The sequence below is a fragment of the Rhinolophus sinicus genome, linkage group LG10 (genome assembly GCF_036562045.2).
Source record: "Rhinolophus sinicus isolate RSC01 linkage group LG10, ASM3656204v1, whole genome shotgun sequence".
Classification (NCBI taxonomy): domain Eukaryota; kingdom Metazoa; phylum Chordata; class Mammalia; order Chiroptera; family Rhinolophidae; genus Rhinolophus; species Rhinolophus sinicus.
In genome coordinates, this window is record NC_133759.1 from 108,747,033 (window position 1) to 108,763,810 (window position 16,778).

A 16,778-nucleotide genomic window follows, 5' to 3' on the forward strand; every position below is an offset into this window, starting at 1 on the left:
CTGGGACACACAGAACAAGTACAGTGGGGCTGCGGGAAATGACCCAGGAGGCCACGCGGTTCTGAGCCCGGAAAGCTACCAACTCCTGCCACACACGCAGGAGACAGGCCAGTCCCTGGAGAGGAGGGACGGACACAGTGACGACATCAAGATTTTCTCCATCACTTTCGAATTGAATACACTTTCCATACAAATCCCAGCAGAGTTTGCTGTTTTGAGAATTTGCCAAAATGATTGTAAAGTTCATAGAATGTCTGAGAAGTTTTAGAAAACAGAACAGAATAGGACGAGCATTACTAAATATGAAAAATGCGCGATAAAGTGATATGAATTAAAGGCTTGGGGACAGGACAGATGACGATGGGACTAAGAAGAGTCGTCAGACTCGACCGTGTAAGAATTTGAAACGTGATGAATGTGCACCACAAAGACTCAAGCAGTAGACGATTTCGGGGAGACCGGGGGGGGGGGGACTTTGCTCCTGGATCTTGTCAGAGAAACATCTGTCCAAGGCAGTGACACTGCAGTCAGGTGTGACACTTGGTGAGCCTCTGCAGTGAGGGCCGTACAGGCGGAGGAGGGTCCTGGGCCAGGTGGGGGCCCCTGTTGGAGCTTCTGCTGCTTGTGTGGAAAGGGCTGAGGGAATGCTTTGACTTAATGAGAGACGGGGCATGACCGCAGGAGTCCGCCTGCCCAGGCAGCCACGCCCTTGGAAACGGTGACCTGGGTGCTCAGTCGAAGTCCCAGGTGGGAATCTTTAAGATGATGACTTTTCATGGCAGAAAGCTAAAGGATGAGACCTACGTTGTGTCCCGTCCCCATGATGCCCAGGCACATGCACCCCACCCCCGACCGCAGCCACCTTTCCCGCAGGCGCCCATGACCACTGGCCCCCATACGCTCCTTCCTGCACATCCAGTAATAGCTGGAGTCCCAGCAAGGCCACCCAATGGCACACCTGGGCCATAGAAGCCACACTGATTATGCAGAATGTCCTGTCATCCTAAGACCCAGACCCAGGGTCCCAGGCCCCAGGGGAAGCCTCTGGTGTCAGGTGTGTCTGGGCCATCAGTTCAGGTCCAGGCCCAGCGCTTGGCTGATTTGTCACTTTCTGGGCTGAAAGTATCCCTGGTCTGGCCAGACCTGCCTCAGGCTGTTGGGGTTCCCTCTCCCCTGCCATGTCATTCTGGCTCTACAGACGGAGCCGTTTGGATTTAGATGGGAGTCCATTCTGCCTTTAAAAGTGGGCTGAGGCTCAGAGGGGAAGCAGATGTGGCCGCGGTCAGGGGCTCACCTGGCCCCACCCTTGATGTCCAGGTGGACGCCCGCTAACAACTGGCCGAGCGTCTCTAGGCCAGGCGCTGTGCCAGCACCTCACATGTCTTCAGCCTCCCTGAATCTCCCCCACGACCCTGTGACAGAGAGACGGGGACCCTCCGGCCCAGAAATCAACCCCAGTTCACAGGGGCTCTAGCATCACCCCTGGTCCCAAATAAGAGGAGTCGGTTAGAGCCCACAGTTCAGGGCAGCGACCGTCTGGAGCGAGGGAGGGCAGAGTGGAGTTGGGGGGGGGGGTCTCAGCCATTTGCTGACCAAATACCAGCCACTCTGGTCTGGGCACGTTCTGGACATTTGTGCTGTGAGCAGATGGACGACGTCGGGACCCGGTCTCCTCACTCTCAGCTCCCAGCTCCCAGCTTCCCCTCTCGTACACGACACCTCAAGCCGGAGCTCAGGGTGGGCAAGTGACAAGCCCATGGTCACACAGCTGGAAACTGGTAGAGCCAACACCCAGACTTGTAAGGTAGCACACAGACTCATCAGTTTCTGGGCTGAAAGTATCCCTGGTCTGGCTCCCAGCTCAGTCTCAGTTTCCACGTAAGCTGACTGGTGGGTGACACGCTGGGGTGCGTAGCTGAGTGACGGGAAACTGGCCCGATTTAACCATTTTCTGAAGGCTTGGCTAGCAGTGCCTCTCACTGTCACACGGAATCATTACAAGGGGGGAGCTTGGCCTGCGAGAGGCAGAGCCTGGGGTGGCAATGACTCACTGGCAGCAGTGCTGGAAGCACTGGCATCCTCATTCCAGAACATTCTCTGCAGTATAAACACAGATGACAGAGAAACACGCAGAGGCTGACAGCAGCCCAGAAGACCAACTGCAGGGCTGGCACTGCGGCCAGTGGTGGGGAGCAGGAGATCTGAGTGCAGGGACCCCAAGCCAACCAGAGCGAGGAGAGGCATGTGGACAGTTGTGGGACCCTGCGTACCCCTGCCTGCTAGCCATGGAGAAGAGTCCAGAACCAGGTGCTTTGGGAAGGCCCTCTAGACACACGGCCGGCCAGCCAGAGGAGTTGCGGATGGCAGGAGACCTTGGCCCGGCCAGCTGGGCTCTGCCCGCTGTGCAAACCTGGGAAAGTGATGCATCTCCTCTGAGCCTCACTTTTCTCATCAGCAACAACGGGGGGTGAAACACAATGTTTCTTCTGGGCCACCGTCCCCGAAACCGGCCACATGACCTGAACTGCTGAACTTCCCTTCCAAGGCCCCGGGTCACCCCGTGACTACCACCTGCTCTGAGACATGAATTCCTTGGCTTTCATCTCAGCCCAAGTGCCAGGCACATCCCTGGGCCCGGGTTGCCCACTGCTGCTCTCTTGCCTGGTCCTCACAAGAGTTCTGAAACTGTCATCTACAGGATGGCAAAGGCATCTGAGCCCCTTTGGTCCTGAGCCCCGGATGAGGAGAGTTTTGAGACCATGGCCATGGTCCAGTGAGGGGGACAGACATACAGAGACAGGACCGTCCCATCTGATAGTGACATGCAGACGTCTTCATGAAATGGCAAGAACCTGGAAGCCTGCCGCGAGGGAGGAGAAGCCAGCGGGCCTGGGTCCAGAGCACGAGCAAGACTCACCCTGGGGACGAGGGTGAATAGCACCCACGTGCTTTGTGTACAAGTCAATTTCATGAGACGCTACAGGGCACTCGCTGGGCGTCCAGCACATGCACCAGCTCGGCTCTGATTCTTAGCGTCTCCTTTCAGCTGCATCAGCAACGTGGCTGGCTATTAGGAGCCTGCATGTTTGGGGTCGGACAGGCCCTGGGAGCCTGTCCATGAAGGGAAGGGTCTCCCTTTCCCTCTGGGGACTAGAAAGGACCTGGACACAGTGGCTGTGAGTCACCATGGGGGAGCAGGGGCACGTCTGGGAGGACAGGCCTGTAGGAAAGAGCTGGAGCAGGGTCCCCTGTGGAAGACGGTGGAGACGAGTGGCCCAGGGAGCAGGAGAAGCCAGCGTCCTGCGTCGGGGAGACCCCCCCCACTTGGGCTGAGGGTCAGCTCAGCGCAGCAGCTGACCTGCTCCACCCTCACTCACAAACTCCAAAGATGGGAACACCGAGTGCCCCTCAACAGTGGAATAAACAAACGTGGTGTACGGAACACGGGACCACCAACCAGCCACGAGGAGTGCCCACGCCCGCCACAGCGCGTGTGGACCCGAGCACATGATGCAGAGGGAGAGGAGCCAGACACAGAGGGACACACACCGCGTGAGCCCACGTGTACACAATGTCCAGGGCAAATTCACAGACAGAAAGTGCATCAGAAGCTGCCAGGGGCGGGGGAGGGGGGAAAGAGACTGCTTGCTGGGCATGGGTTTCAGTTTGGGAAGATGGAAAGTTCTGGATATGGACAGTGGGGACAGCTGTACAACAGTGTGAATGTGCTGAAGATCCCTGTACTGGACACTTACAAACCATGAGGACAGCAAATGTCACGTTGTATGTATTTTACCACAATACGAAACTAACCAACCAAGCAGAACTAGAGCCGGGAGCTGGGCTTCAAGCCCATGGTCACCTGGCTGACCCGATGTGGCCCCCAGGGCCACCTGGTCTCCCTTCCAGGCCCTAGTCCTTTTGCTGGACGTCAGCCTGGCTCCTGGGACTGCCGCCTGCCTGAAGTGCCCCGAGCCCCCCTGATGCCGGGGTCCTAACCCTAGAGCACAGGGTCTGTAGGTCTGGGCTGGCTGGCTGTGTGATCCCCTCAACACACCACATGACCACCTCCCCCCTCGGTGTCCAGACAGGGCCACATGCCAGAGCATGGCTGGAGCACTCCCTCTCATAGACCCCACATGAGCCATGGCCCTGAGAGCACTGGGCCGTGCCACTCGCCGTGGCTGCCGGCTGCAGGGTGGCGGTGCTGGGGCTTACCGGCCTCACCGACGAAGACCTCCACGGGCGCACTGGCCGGGCTCTCGCCGATGATGTTGTAGGCCGTCAGCAGCACTTCGTAGCGCCGGTACTTCTTCAGGTCTGCAGGCGACGGACACGGGTCAGCTTGTGAGGACCACCTCCCTCCCTGGGAACGCTCCCGGGGGCACAGTGAGGCAGGGCTCCCACAGGCCTGGGAGGGGCTGCCTCCATGTCACCTGCACACCCCTGCCCTCTGTCTCCGGGTCAGTGATGAGCAGCCGCCCGACGAAGCAGGGACCCCCCGCCCTACACTCGGCCCTCTCCTACGGGGAAGCACGTAGGCCACAGGGTGCGGTGGGGGCTGGCCTTCTGCTGCAGAATCTCTCCTTGACAGTAAGAACAGATGGAGTAAGTGCCTGGCACTTAATATGTGTCTCGGCAAACCAAGTCCTTTGTGTTTTTAATGCCTGTGTCCTGGGAAGAAAGGGTGTGTGAGGCCACGGGTATAGAATTACACGGGGCAGGTGGCCAAGCGTGAGAGACGGGCCAGAAGTAGCTGACTTTTCCAGGAAATATTCCGGAAGGTTCTCCCACTGGCTAACATTGCTTCCTCAGTAGCTGGCTTTCCTGAGGCCCCTGTCTGGTCACCTGGGTGAACAGTGTGAATGGTGACAGGCGGGGCCTGTGTGTCTCGCCTCCTAGCAAGCTACTAGCTCAGCGAAGGTTCAATGAATCAGAAACCTACGTGCTCCCACGGCCGCTCCCAGAAATGCCAACAAGGTTGTGCCCACGTGGCTGAGAGGCACTGCTGCAGCTGTACTGCCCTGCAGAGAACCCACTGGAAGTGGCCTCGGGACCCATACCAGCCTGGCCTGTTAGTCTCAACCCGGGGCTTGAGTGGTTGCTGAGTCCACAGAAGGAAAAGGGGACACTGGGAGTCAGCTGAGACAAACCAGGGGGCCGTGCACAAGCTGCAAGGGTTGGGCCAGCCCGTCGTTCTTCATAACCCATAACTGGCCTGGAGCGAGAGCTGTGAGGGAGCCCTCCTCACCGGAGCCGGTCTCCACTAACTCTTTGGCTGCTCCTCAATGAGGTCACGGGAGAATGTGGAAATGGGCTCATGAGTGAGGGGTTAGGGGGTGACTGGGCAACAACTGGTGGATAAAGCCATGTTTGGGACAACACAGGGCTCACGTGAATCCTGCCCAGCCCTCCAGGCTGGGTCAGCTGCCTGCAGGGTGGTGGCGGGACAGAATGGGGTGGCGGTGACAAGCCTGCAAGAGTGCCTGCACACAGTAGGGCCTCGGAAAGAGCGAGCTCCTCCCTGTCCCCTTCCTTTCCAACAAAGTTCTCTGCACTGCCGTGAATCCCACTGTGGGCCCCTCAGCCCTGCACTGGTTCCTGAAACCTACTCCTAGCTAGGAATCCATGGGGAAGCAACACGACGTGCTGAAGAGGAAGGGAGGACGAAGGAATAAGGAAGTGGGGCACGGATGGACCAGTACACACGCTACGGCATGGGTGAGCCCTGAAGGGAGACGAGCCAGACACAGAAGGGCACATGCGGTGTGATTCCACTCGTAGAAGTGGAGTCTAGTTCACAGAGACAGGAAGCAGATGGTGCCAGGGGCTGGGGGAGGGGGAGGGAAAAGGGGAGGGAGAGTTATGTTTAATGGGGACAGCGTTTCACTTTGGGAAGATGAGAAAGTTCTAGAGATGGATGGTGGGGATGGTTGCACAATAATGCAAATTTACCTAATGACACTGAACTGGACACTTAAAAATGGTTAAAATGGTAAATTCTGTCATGTATATTTTACCATAAAAAAAAAAGTCGACAGAAGCAGAGAGGAGATCTTGCTGAATCCAACTTTCTGTCCCAAACTTGAAGACCAGATGGTCAGTACACCCCCTTTCCCAGCCTCTGGTTCTAGAACTTTCCTTTCCTGTCTCCCTGGTGGTGTTACGAGCAGGGGAATTCCAGAAGTTAGAGCCATTAATCCCAGCTGGTTTGCACTGGGTCCACTGCAGGCCAGCTGGCCCGGCTCGACCTGCTCCGGGTCACAGTGACTTCCTGCTGCAGGCGGCGTGCACTTACGTGTTAATTCGTACGTCGTTAGAGTGGAGCTGCTGTTCACGGTCTTGAAGCTGCTCTGGGCTGTTGGGTAAGCAGAGCAGAAAGGCGGTGAGCATGCAGGGGGCAGTGGCTGCAAACGACGCCCGTGCGGCAGGAATGGAGCTGGTGCTGGGCTCGAACCAGCTCCCACAGGGCCGCTGCCAAGGTCATGAAGGCCCCGCTCCCGCACCGCACGTGTCGTCAGCGCCCTGGGGGCAACCGCACTTCTTCATAAACAGCCCGGCTCCTGCCAGAGACGGGAGCTCACCCCTCTGCCTAAATGACCAAATTAGTGTCTAGCACAATGTAACGCAAAGGGATGTTACAAGGAGATGGGTTTCTCCCCAGGCAGCGACTTCTCCAGTACCTGTGGCAGGTACGCTGACCAGCTTACCTGCTCAGGTAACAGGCCGTCTCTGATGGGGACGCACAAACCATAAGCGGAGAGCACGGTGACCAGGTGTACTGACCCCACTGCACCCTGGTTCCTGTAATTTCATTGCTTTAATTTTGTACAAGGCCCGGGGAGATTGTGAGTGTGGTCTGGCCGTCAGCAAGGACCCCAGGCGCTGCTGAGGGTGGGAGACAAGCAGGCCCTTTCCTTCCACAACAGCCGTCCAGGTATGGGGGGGTCGAGCTGCAGCCCTGAGACGGCAAGGGGAGGGGCCTGTGCTGAGAACCAGGGGCTGCCCGTCTGCACGCGAGACCCTGGGGTGTGGCCGGGGACATCAGAGACCCCGCCATCGTGTGCCTGCCCAGCAAGTCCAAGGCAGAGGCTCGTGACACGATGGGAGATGGCAGAGCAAGAATTTCTGCAGTCACTCTCTCACTCTGTCCCCGGTACATGGATGTCAAAGGGCAAAAAGTATTTTCTGTGACACCATTTGGGGGACACCAGGAAAGGAGACCGCTTTAACCCTTCTTCCCAGGGAAGAGGAGGTGGGAGAGCAGCAGCCTCCCCAGAAGTCCCAGGAGGTGCCTTGGTGGCTGTCAGAGCCAGGGCCGGGGACGCTGGCGGAGTGCAGGTGACCAGGCAGATCAGCCCGGGGAGGAGAGGCGCCACCATCTCCACGGCTCCACATGGAGGGCCGAGCGCTGTGACGACGGCAGAGTCTGCCCACGACTAGTCCGGGTCAGTGCCACAGGTTCCCACTGGTTCCTGGCCTCCATCTCACCTCCCGACATGCTCCACTCAGAGTGCTGGCACTGCTGTCCCTGCACAGCCTGGCTTCTTCTCCTTCCCAGCCGCACCCCGCCAGCCTCACACTATGGCCCTGCTCCTGACTGGCTGACCACCCCGACTCTGTCCCTGAGCCCCTTACCTCTTCCTTCCACCCCACCATTTAATTTTGCCATTAACACCTGTCAGTCACACCTTTCTTTCACAGCCTCCTCAGTGAAATCCTGACAACCCACCTCAAAGAGCTCCTCCTCCACGAAGCCTCCCTTGATTGCTGCTAGGTGGCGGCCCCTCCACGGCATTTCCTGGCACAACTTGCAGGAGCACACGGTTACCTGGGGACCTCCCTGCTGACCCAGAGGCTAGAGTGGTGGTACCTGTGCTGGGAGGAGGGCAGGCAGCTCACCTGTGAGCTCGGTCCGTAAGGCCGAGGGAGTTTTGAGTGTCTTGGGCTCGGTGGCGGAGGCTGCCTCGTACTCCAGCTCCCGGTAGTAGATCCTGTACCCCTGGAGGAGGCCGTTCAGGCTTTCGTCCCGCGGAGGCTGCAAGGACATCACCAGTCAGCCCTTGGAAGGTGACTTCAGTCAAGGTTAATTAGCCAAGTGCCCAGGAGGAACTCAGTCATCCACACAGATGGTTGTCAGTTGTTTACAAGGAACAAGGCAGGTGTCACATTCGTGAGGAGGAGAATGGGGACTCCTTGGTGCAGAACAGGCCCAGGTTCTCCGGGGCCTGGGTGCGGACACGGGCTTCTCACCCCACGTCTAGCCGAGGACTTGAATGAGCCCAGGGCCGAGGCAGGGGCTGCGGCAGGTCAGAGGTTGAAGAAGCTGCCCTCTCCTGGCCAACCCAGAACTGTAGGGGAGCCATGGACGTGGCCTGGCCCCACCCCGTCCGTTCAGTCCACCCAGGCTTGTGGCAGCCGCACAGACCTCTCTGTATGCCAAGGTCACCCTCACTGTCCCCTACTCACATCTAAGACAGAAATCCCCTGCTGAGACAATGAAAAGATCCAAAATGTTTTTTGAGACAAGGGACATCTGGACACAGACACAGGGAGAATGTCACGTGAGGACAGAGATGGGAGAGATGTGGCTAGGAGTCGGAAGCACCAGAAGCTGGAGGAGGCACGGAAGGCTCCTTTCCTGGAGATTTCAGGGCCAGCCCACACCTGGATTGTGGCTGTCTGGCCTCGGATGGAACCGTGAGGGAACTCCTTTCTGTAGTTCTTAGACCCCAGTGTGGTTTCTTCCACGGCAGCCCCAGGACACACACACCCTTGCTGCCTAAACACACCACTCAGTGGTTACGACCTGAGCCCACGGACCCAAAGGCTTGGCCCTCCAGAGGAATCCTTCTCTGAGAAGTCTTGCTCCTCACTCGCAGTGCCTGACTGGGCAATGCCGTGTCCTTTGCTCTACCTTCACAGAAAAAGGACAGAGAGCGACCCCTGCACTGAGGGCACAGTGGGAAGTTCCCCAGGGCTCTTAGGCCACCTGGGTCAGCCTGAGAGCCCAGTGCCCTGTCCCTCCCTCGGGACTGCAGGTTGTTGCACAGACGTGGGCCCTGAAGGAGGGAGTGGAGCCCCAGGCCTCCAAGTGCCCTGCAGCAAAGCAGGCAGGGCCCAGGGTCACTTGGGAGCTCAGACGGGCACCCCCATCAGTGCAGACCTGCTCGGCCCTGCCTTCTGGCGCTTACCCCGTGTCCTACATCCTGGGCCTGGAAGATAGAGGGGCAGGGCTGGAGGCAGCAATGCTGGGCTCACATGTCCTTCTAGCCAAGGAGACAGGATGCTTTCGCGATGTGAGGGGAAGAGGCCAAGCCCCGTGCCCCACGGGCAGCGTCTCCACTTCGTGCCAGGTTCACTGATGGCTGTATCAGAAAACCCCTCGCATCCCCCCAGCAGGAGCCATCCAGGCCTGGGGAGGGCACAGGGGGCCGCACAGCCCAGAGGGCAGCCTCTCTACAGCCTGCAGCTAGTCCAGGCCTCACAAAGGTCAGGCTGACTCCACGGAGATTCCCGGGGCCTGCGTGGAATTCTGAACCGGGTTTCTCCACATTTCTATTCCTAGAGTTTGGAATAAACCTGTATGTCATTTATGAAAGAGGCCTCTAGGACTGCGGATGTACTGGGAGCATACGGGCCGCTCCATGTGACACATGGAGAGTTCTAGAAGTGATGGGCTGAGCTCAGGCTCTGGTTGACTGCTCAACCTCCCAGGCAGAAGGCTGGCTGGCTGGTCTCTACCGTGTTCACGGCTCTAAACAGAAGGTACACTCTGCACACGCAGCCCTCAGCCCTGGCCACACCTAAAGTTTCTGACTCTCTCCTCACCGGAGGGCAAGGCCATGTCTGTGTTGTTCATTTCTATCTCCCCACAGCACCTGTGACAGGCTGTGGACACAGCAGGTGCTCAATGCTTGTGGGAGGGAGCTGGATTTGCTGAAGTCCAAGGTGACCCCATCTACGGTTGATTCCATCCTGGACTAGCCATCTGCACGGGCAGATGCTTGATAGGAACTGGGAGCCATTCCTAAAAGCGTCTGCCCTCTGCCTACTGCACTTCAGAAATCCTACTAGCAGACTCTCTGGGGTCCTGAGGGTTTTTTTAGCCTGCAAAGCCTCTGTTAAAACGCAATGACTGGGCAGAAGTGCATGTGGGCTTATCACCCAACACAGCAACAGGAAGAGGACAGTGAGCGGGGGACGATGCCAGAAGGATGACGGCGGGTGTCCTGGAGGCAGCAGGGTTGGGTGGCAGAACAGGCACGGATATGGAGGAGGCGGGACTCCCAGGAAGAGCCATTCCTTCCAGCCGTCAGCACAGGGACAGGCTGGGATCAGCACAGCGGCCACCTCTCCCTCTCTCCGGGTAGTGGCTGGGGCTTAGGGAGGTTCAACACCGCATCCAGGGGCTTGTGGTGAGTAGAGGCAGAGCTGGACCTCAAGGGCAAACCTAGTCCCACGACTTCCATTTCCTGGACCGTAGAGCAAGGACCCCCCGATGCCTTCAGGACTAGCTGCCCATGGTTCAGGGCGCACGGGAGGCCCCAGGGACGCTGGCTCCATGTCCCTCCCCCAAAGCGCAGCATCGAATCCCAGGGCTGTCACACCTCTGCTCCTTAGGTGGCTGTGCATGAAACCTGGCTCCCCTCCCTGCCTTTTGACCAGGGGATGTCTGTTCATCCTGCAAACACACGTGGCTGTCACCCTGCACCTCCGTCACAGGGCCAGTTGCTCCTCCTCGCTGCCTATCTGCTCGCTCCTGCCTCGTAGAGCTCAGCACACTAGGGGGCATCTGCCTCGTTCACTTCTGCGTGCCCAGCGCCCTACACTGGAGCTGGTCCTCTGAGGATGATGGTGCAAGTGGTGAGAAAAGGGACAAACCCCACCATGTCCTGAAGACGCCCCGCTGCCTCATTCTCCTGTCCTTAGGAAGGTGTCTATTGTCAACACTGTGTCCATCCTCTGCCAAGTGCATCAGGCGCCACGTGACCTATTGCTTAGGATGTCTTCTTTGCTGGGAAGAGCCTCAAAATCCTCGTGGAGAAACCTGTAGCCGCATGGGGGGAATTACATTTGAGTGACAGACTGTGTGACCCACTGGAAGTTTCGGAACAGCCAGATCAAGTGCTGTGATCAGACGTTAATGCCTGTTGTGAGCTGCACCCAGTGTGTGCCACCACTGTCTGGAACACAAACGCAAATCCCTAGATTTCAAATAGCACTGGACCCCATGAAAGGAGGGCTTGATTCCCCTCCTACAAGAATCAAACCTGATTGGATGCGACAGAGGAGCCATTTAAATGGGTCGGCAGCCTTGAAATTACAGGTGGTGTTTGCATTTTTAAACAAATTATTAAAAAATCAAAAGGGTTTACAGGTGAAACATTTCATTTGGGATCCAAATTTACATTTAAACATAGTGTCTTTGTCTTGTTTGTTCGGGTTTAGTAAATTACTCATAATTTTAATTATACTCATACACCAGTTGCCTGGCAGTTGACAGGCATTTATTTTTACAGGACATTGTATTGACCATCTCCTGCTCTGAGCTTCCTGCCATTAGTTGGTTCTATTTGGGCTTGGAAGGGGACAGCTGATGGAAACTTATGCCACATTCTGTCAGTGCAGCCACCTGCCACCCACAGGGCGGTCCTACTGCAACTGAGGGCTTGGAGCCCCGAGTGCTTGGGAGGCAGGATGGTGGGGGCTGATGACCGGGGCCATATTCACAGCCACTTGCTTGGAGGCGATGATGTGTGACAGCCCTGGGCTATGCCTTTATAGTAAAGGAGCTTACCTAGTTACTGACAAGCCATGTGCCACGTCTACAAAGAAAATGCTAGTTTTCTGGTAGAATTTAGCACAGTACAAAGGGCCAATCTTCTTTTGGTTGATTATGTTAGTGGAGGGTGGGAAATAGAAGCGCCTGGGACTCTGAATTTCCACTTTGAATGTTTCCCCTTTCACCACAGACCCCGATGGCAGTCAGGGGTGGCAGCCTTAAGGCCTTGGATCAGAGACCTTGCAAACACCTCAGAGGTCACCTCTGAGCTCCTAGTTTTATAAAGGAGGAACTGGGGCCAGATTCTCAAAGTCACAGTTGTCTAAGGGAAACCAGGGCCTGCCAACCTACAATCCGGCCCTATTGTCACTCCCCTGGGGCACTGAGTGGGGGGGGGTTTGGGGAGGGACTCAGGGGACGTGGCTTCCCAGAGGCAGGGGTGGGAGCCCAGCTGATGCTTTCTTGGTCCCCACCCAAGTCCCCAACACTCTGGTGAAGTTGAAAATTACAGAATGTCACAGTGGAGAATTCCCAGTTTCACTGGAAGACACTTGGAAATGTCTTGTCATCACATTTAAAGGTTACTAACACCTCTGAGAAGCTGTCACTTAGCAATGGAGAAGTCATGGCGAAGCGGCCACAATTACTCCATGAATTCTTGAAGGAGATCATGCACTCTCGGCAGAAACCTAGGTGATTGAAACCCTGCTCTCCATCCCTAGTAAGTGGAAGTGCTAGTTATATTAGGTTGAACTATATGAAATCACCACTGTGTGCCTCACACGGTCAAATTTCATATGATTCGAACTAATACTGAGGTCACCAAGTTGTGACATAACCGGAGGAAGCAGAAACTTGTGGTAGTTAGTCACCAACTTTACAGACTAGGAAGCATTCCCACGACGGTTCTTCCAACACTCCCACCCGGTCTTCCAGCTCCGCTTTCCCTCCCAGCACCCCCAGCTCCGTCAGCTTCCAGCTACTCCCAGGCAGGTGTCTACATGGTCCCCGAGTCGGCTGTTCCCCAGGAAGGCTTCAGCAGCTGGGAGAGCTCCCAGCTCAGCAGTGCTCGCCCCCCTCCCTCCTCGGCTGCAGCCCTCGCCCAGGGGCGTCTCCAGCATACTCTGTCCTCCTGCCTGTGGAGCTGCTCACTGCCACACCCGGAAGCATTCTATTTAGGACAAGTTCCCTGAGGGCCTCCTCTAGGTTTCCTGGCATTTCTGTCCCAAAGGAGCCACCTCCAGCATTCTCTCGTGCCGGCCTCGTGCACCGGGGCAAGACACAGCCTTTGACACTCTCCTTGGCCAAGTCGACACCACTGCTTTGCTCTGGGCCTCCAGCAGCACTGGGCCCCTTTGTCTCCTCCCTCATGCGGAGTCTGGGTGCGGTGCTGGCACTCTCCTAGAGATCTCATCAACCTCCGGGAAGAATGTCATGCCCACACAGAGCATCCTCTCCATGCCCAGCTCACAGTGGGCACTCTTAGGCAGCCACCATCTCCCCGAGGCTCTGAACACAGACCACAGCGCCTGCCCTCTGCCTCCCGTACCCATGGCCCCTGTAGGCACGGCACCCCGTCCCCAGGATGGCGGCCCCCATTCTGGCCTCAGAAACTTCCCTTGTTGGCTGGAAGCTTCTCCATGCTCTCATCGCTGATCCTGGCCCCTGCCCATGGGTTTGTTGCACCTGCCCAGACCAGCTGCGGCCGTGCTCCTGAACCGAGACGCCTGGTTGAGCCCTGTCCCCCAGACCCTGCTGCACCCTCATCCGGGTGGCCCTGGGGCTGGGCAGTCTTCCTCGGCAGTTCTGCCTCTGTTAGTTTTGTCCTCAATGTATCTCATTGTTAGCAAAAAGTACTGAAATTGGAAATAAGGCAGAGAGGGCAGCGTGTCCTCTCAGTGTGAGAACAGAGTGATGTTTAATGGCCCACCAGGGTCACCGGATTATCCAGGAGAATGTGCCTCGGTTTGACTGGGTGTGCACCGGGCCCTGTCACCTGCACGCAGTGCCTAGACGTTCAGTTCCCGACACTCTGCACCAGCCTTGCCACCCTGCTCTCCTCCATAGTGAGCTGACTGCAAGTTCTCTGTGTGTTTGCTCAACGGACATACTTTTACTGTTCTGGGAATTATACCTGGACACCATTTTGCCTCCCAGTTTGCAAGCCGACGGCTGTCTGGCTCTCAAACACCTGACATGGCCCGGCCTGCAGTCAGGTTCCAACCACCATGATGCTGAGAGTGCAGACGTTGAACACACGGAGTTTGATGAGACACCACACGACCCGGGCCTTACCTGCCACTGGATCAAAACAGAGGAGGTGGTGTGTGGCGTCACCGAGACAAAACTTGGAGGCTCTCCCGGAACTGAAATCCAAGGAAGAAGAAACAAGGATTAGAAGTAACTAGCGCCATTCTGGGGCGAGCCCCCCAGGGCGTGGGGAGCTGACGAGCCAACCTCCCACCCCGCTCATCTGTGGATGGCCTTCCCCCACCTGCACAGCCGGTAGGTGGGAGAAGCAGAGAAGGGACCCGATCCTAACAGTGTGGCCACATCCCCCAGAGGCAGACCCACACTGACACACACAGCGGAGGCCACATGTGCCAGCAGACGTGCCAGAAACACCTGCTCGGAGAGCCTTCCTAAGGGCCCCAGATTTCCTCAGGGGCCTGCACCCCCTCCCTTGATGAGAGCATCATTTTGTTTTGTTTTGTTTTGTTTTTGAGATTCTTAGATCAGAGCGACTTCTGAACTGGACAAACGATCAAGCCAGGCCATAATGCTCTTGGTTTTGAACACTGCTGTAATCGTCACGAAAGGAGGCCGACTTCTGGCGCTGGAAGGTCGGCCGTGTTCTGGGTACTGGTGGTGGCTCTCTCTGCTCTGCTCTCTGGAGGGACAAGGTTGGTTTGCCCTCTGCCTGTGGCCGTGGCCTGCACTCCGGAAACTAAAGCTTCCCTGTCTGCGTCAGAGCCAGCAGGCCCTCCTGACACCCCTTCCCTATGTGTCTCATACGTTCTGAATTGACCTTTTTATGGCTCCCCCACTGTAAGATCCTGAGACCCAATGCATATGAAATGTTCAAAACGCATCACTGATGGAATAATTTTGGGTGTTCTCCCCATCCTGCTCCACCTGTGTGCCTGGCATGCCCACTCCTCTCACCACCCAGGACTGGGGCCCTGGGCCACCTGCTCCGTGAGTCTCCTCTGGACCGGCCAGGCCCCTCCCACCACCTGGGACATGCCTGTGTCACCCCCCAGCCCCGCCCTCCTGAGGGACTGCTCTCTGGTCCAGGCCCTGGGCCTCCTGCTGCTCTACAGTCAGTGGTGAACCCTTATGCAGCTTTCATGGTCACATTTGACTGTGGTTACAGGGGCATCTTGAAAGCCTAAGCATTGTAATAAGAAAATGTTTTTTATAGCAAATGAGAGGAAGCAGAGTTTGCCACCCCAAAATTTGCCTTTTTGGGATATTATTTTAAGCTGGTGATTTTTTAAGAAATGAATAACTCAAGAAGAGCCTTTTACTGCCCCCCCCCCCAACCTGCCTAGAGAAACTCAGATAGAAAGACCTGCTGAAGTCAGATAGAAAGAAGTCCTTAGCTTAGTGTGAGCTGCGTGAGGCAGACACAGAGGACCTGCAAGGCTGTTTGTAGACTCCCCTCTGGGTACCACTGTGTCTGGGGGGCATGCTGAGAACGTGCTTCCCACGTTTTCTCCTTCTCATCTCCCTGTGGGTTGCCTACGTCTCCTGAGAACCCCAGTCTCCTGCCTCTCTCTCCTTAGTCCAGAACAGCATATAAGCCTCAACTGTCTGACTTGTCCTTAGGTCCCCCATTCTGGAGCCCCCGTATGTATTTCTGTAATAAAGTTGGTCATTTTTTCCTGTGAATCTGTCTCATATTGATTTGATTATTAAATCAGCCAGAAGAACTTAGAAGGATGGAAGGAAAACTATGTTTCCTCCACCAAACAGGGCTCCCCAACATCCAGAGTCAGTCCCTGCCTGTCAGTCTCAGCTGATCCTGGCTGAGAGACAATATAATGCAAATACAATGCAAATCAACTGCAAAGAGCAATTGGGAACCTCAGAAAAGGGAGATAACAAGATAGGTGCATCAAAAGGAATGATTTCAATATGAAAGGATTAAGGAAGGCCTTTGGGGAGCCTGGAGAGGCCGTTAGTGGTTTTTCAAAAGGCGCCTTCAGATGGAGCTGTGCGTGCAGGGAGGCTGGTGGCCCTTCTCTCATACAATTTCCTCACACACAGGTCGGCAAAGGCAGCTGGCTGCATTTGCTTCCTTCTTCTAAGAACTGGTGCTTCATTACAAATATTACCGCAGTTATGTACAATGTAAAGTTAACTGAGGGGCTGCATAAGACAACCCTCGTTTCTCGAGGGGTCAGTCCCGGCTCTCCTCCCGGCCCATCCAGGCTGCGGGCTCCCTGAGAGCACGGCCAGGGCAGTCCTGAGATCAGGAACACACTGTCCCGGGGGCGAAATAATCTCTGCGTGTTGCTGAGAAGCTAGAAGGGCCCCGGAGCCCCTTCGCTGGTCCTTAAGGTCACCTGCGGCCTCGTGCAGGAGAAGCTAAACTCCCAGGTTATAAAAAGAGGACTGAAGATGAGGTCTGGGGTGTGTCTGGAGTTCGGTCTGCTTAAGAATGGTTCCCCGGTGTGTTCAGTGGAAGAGACAGCGCTTGGGGTAGGTTGGGGAATTATTATAAAGTGCTGCTGGTGACCTAAGTGCTCAGGTTGGCAATCGGGCTTGAGCTGCTACAGGAATCCTTCTCGTCCTAAAAGTCTGGCTGTCGGTGCAGGACGTGTTTGATGAAGCCATCTCCCAGCTCACCCCGGGCCTGGCAGCGTCATCACTCAGAATCACAACGGACCTTTAGGCCCGACTCCTGTGAGTGGTACAGAGTGGATGAAAGCCACCCAAGCTTTTAGGGGGTCTCACTGCCATCCCTTAACTGCGCTTCTGTCAACTA

At 56.4% G+C, this 16,778-nt stretch overlaps 1 protein-coding gene across 1 annotated transcript in view; it reads right to left on the reverse strand.

The window, feature by feature from the left end:
• The window catches only part of SDK1 (sidekick cell adhesion molecule 1), a 683,166-nt gene that overhangs the window by 49,448 nt on the left and 616,940 nt on the right, over window positions 1-16,778 (reverse strand). Inside the window, exons 32-35 of the mRNA XM_074313985.1 lie at window positions 14,081-14,151; window positions 7,903-8,038; window positions 6,299-6,358; window positions 4,219-4,320 (exon numbers count right to left, since the gene is read on the reverse strand). Of these exons, the coding sequence (XP_074170086.1) occupies window positions 4,219-4,320; window positions 6,299-6,358; window positions 7,903-8,038; window positions 14,081-14,151 (369 nt within the window). The remainder of the gene's footprint in view (window positions 1-4,218; window positions 4,321-6,298; window positions 6,359-7,902; window positions 8,039-14,080; window positions 14,152-16,778) is intronic.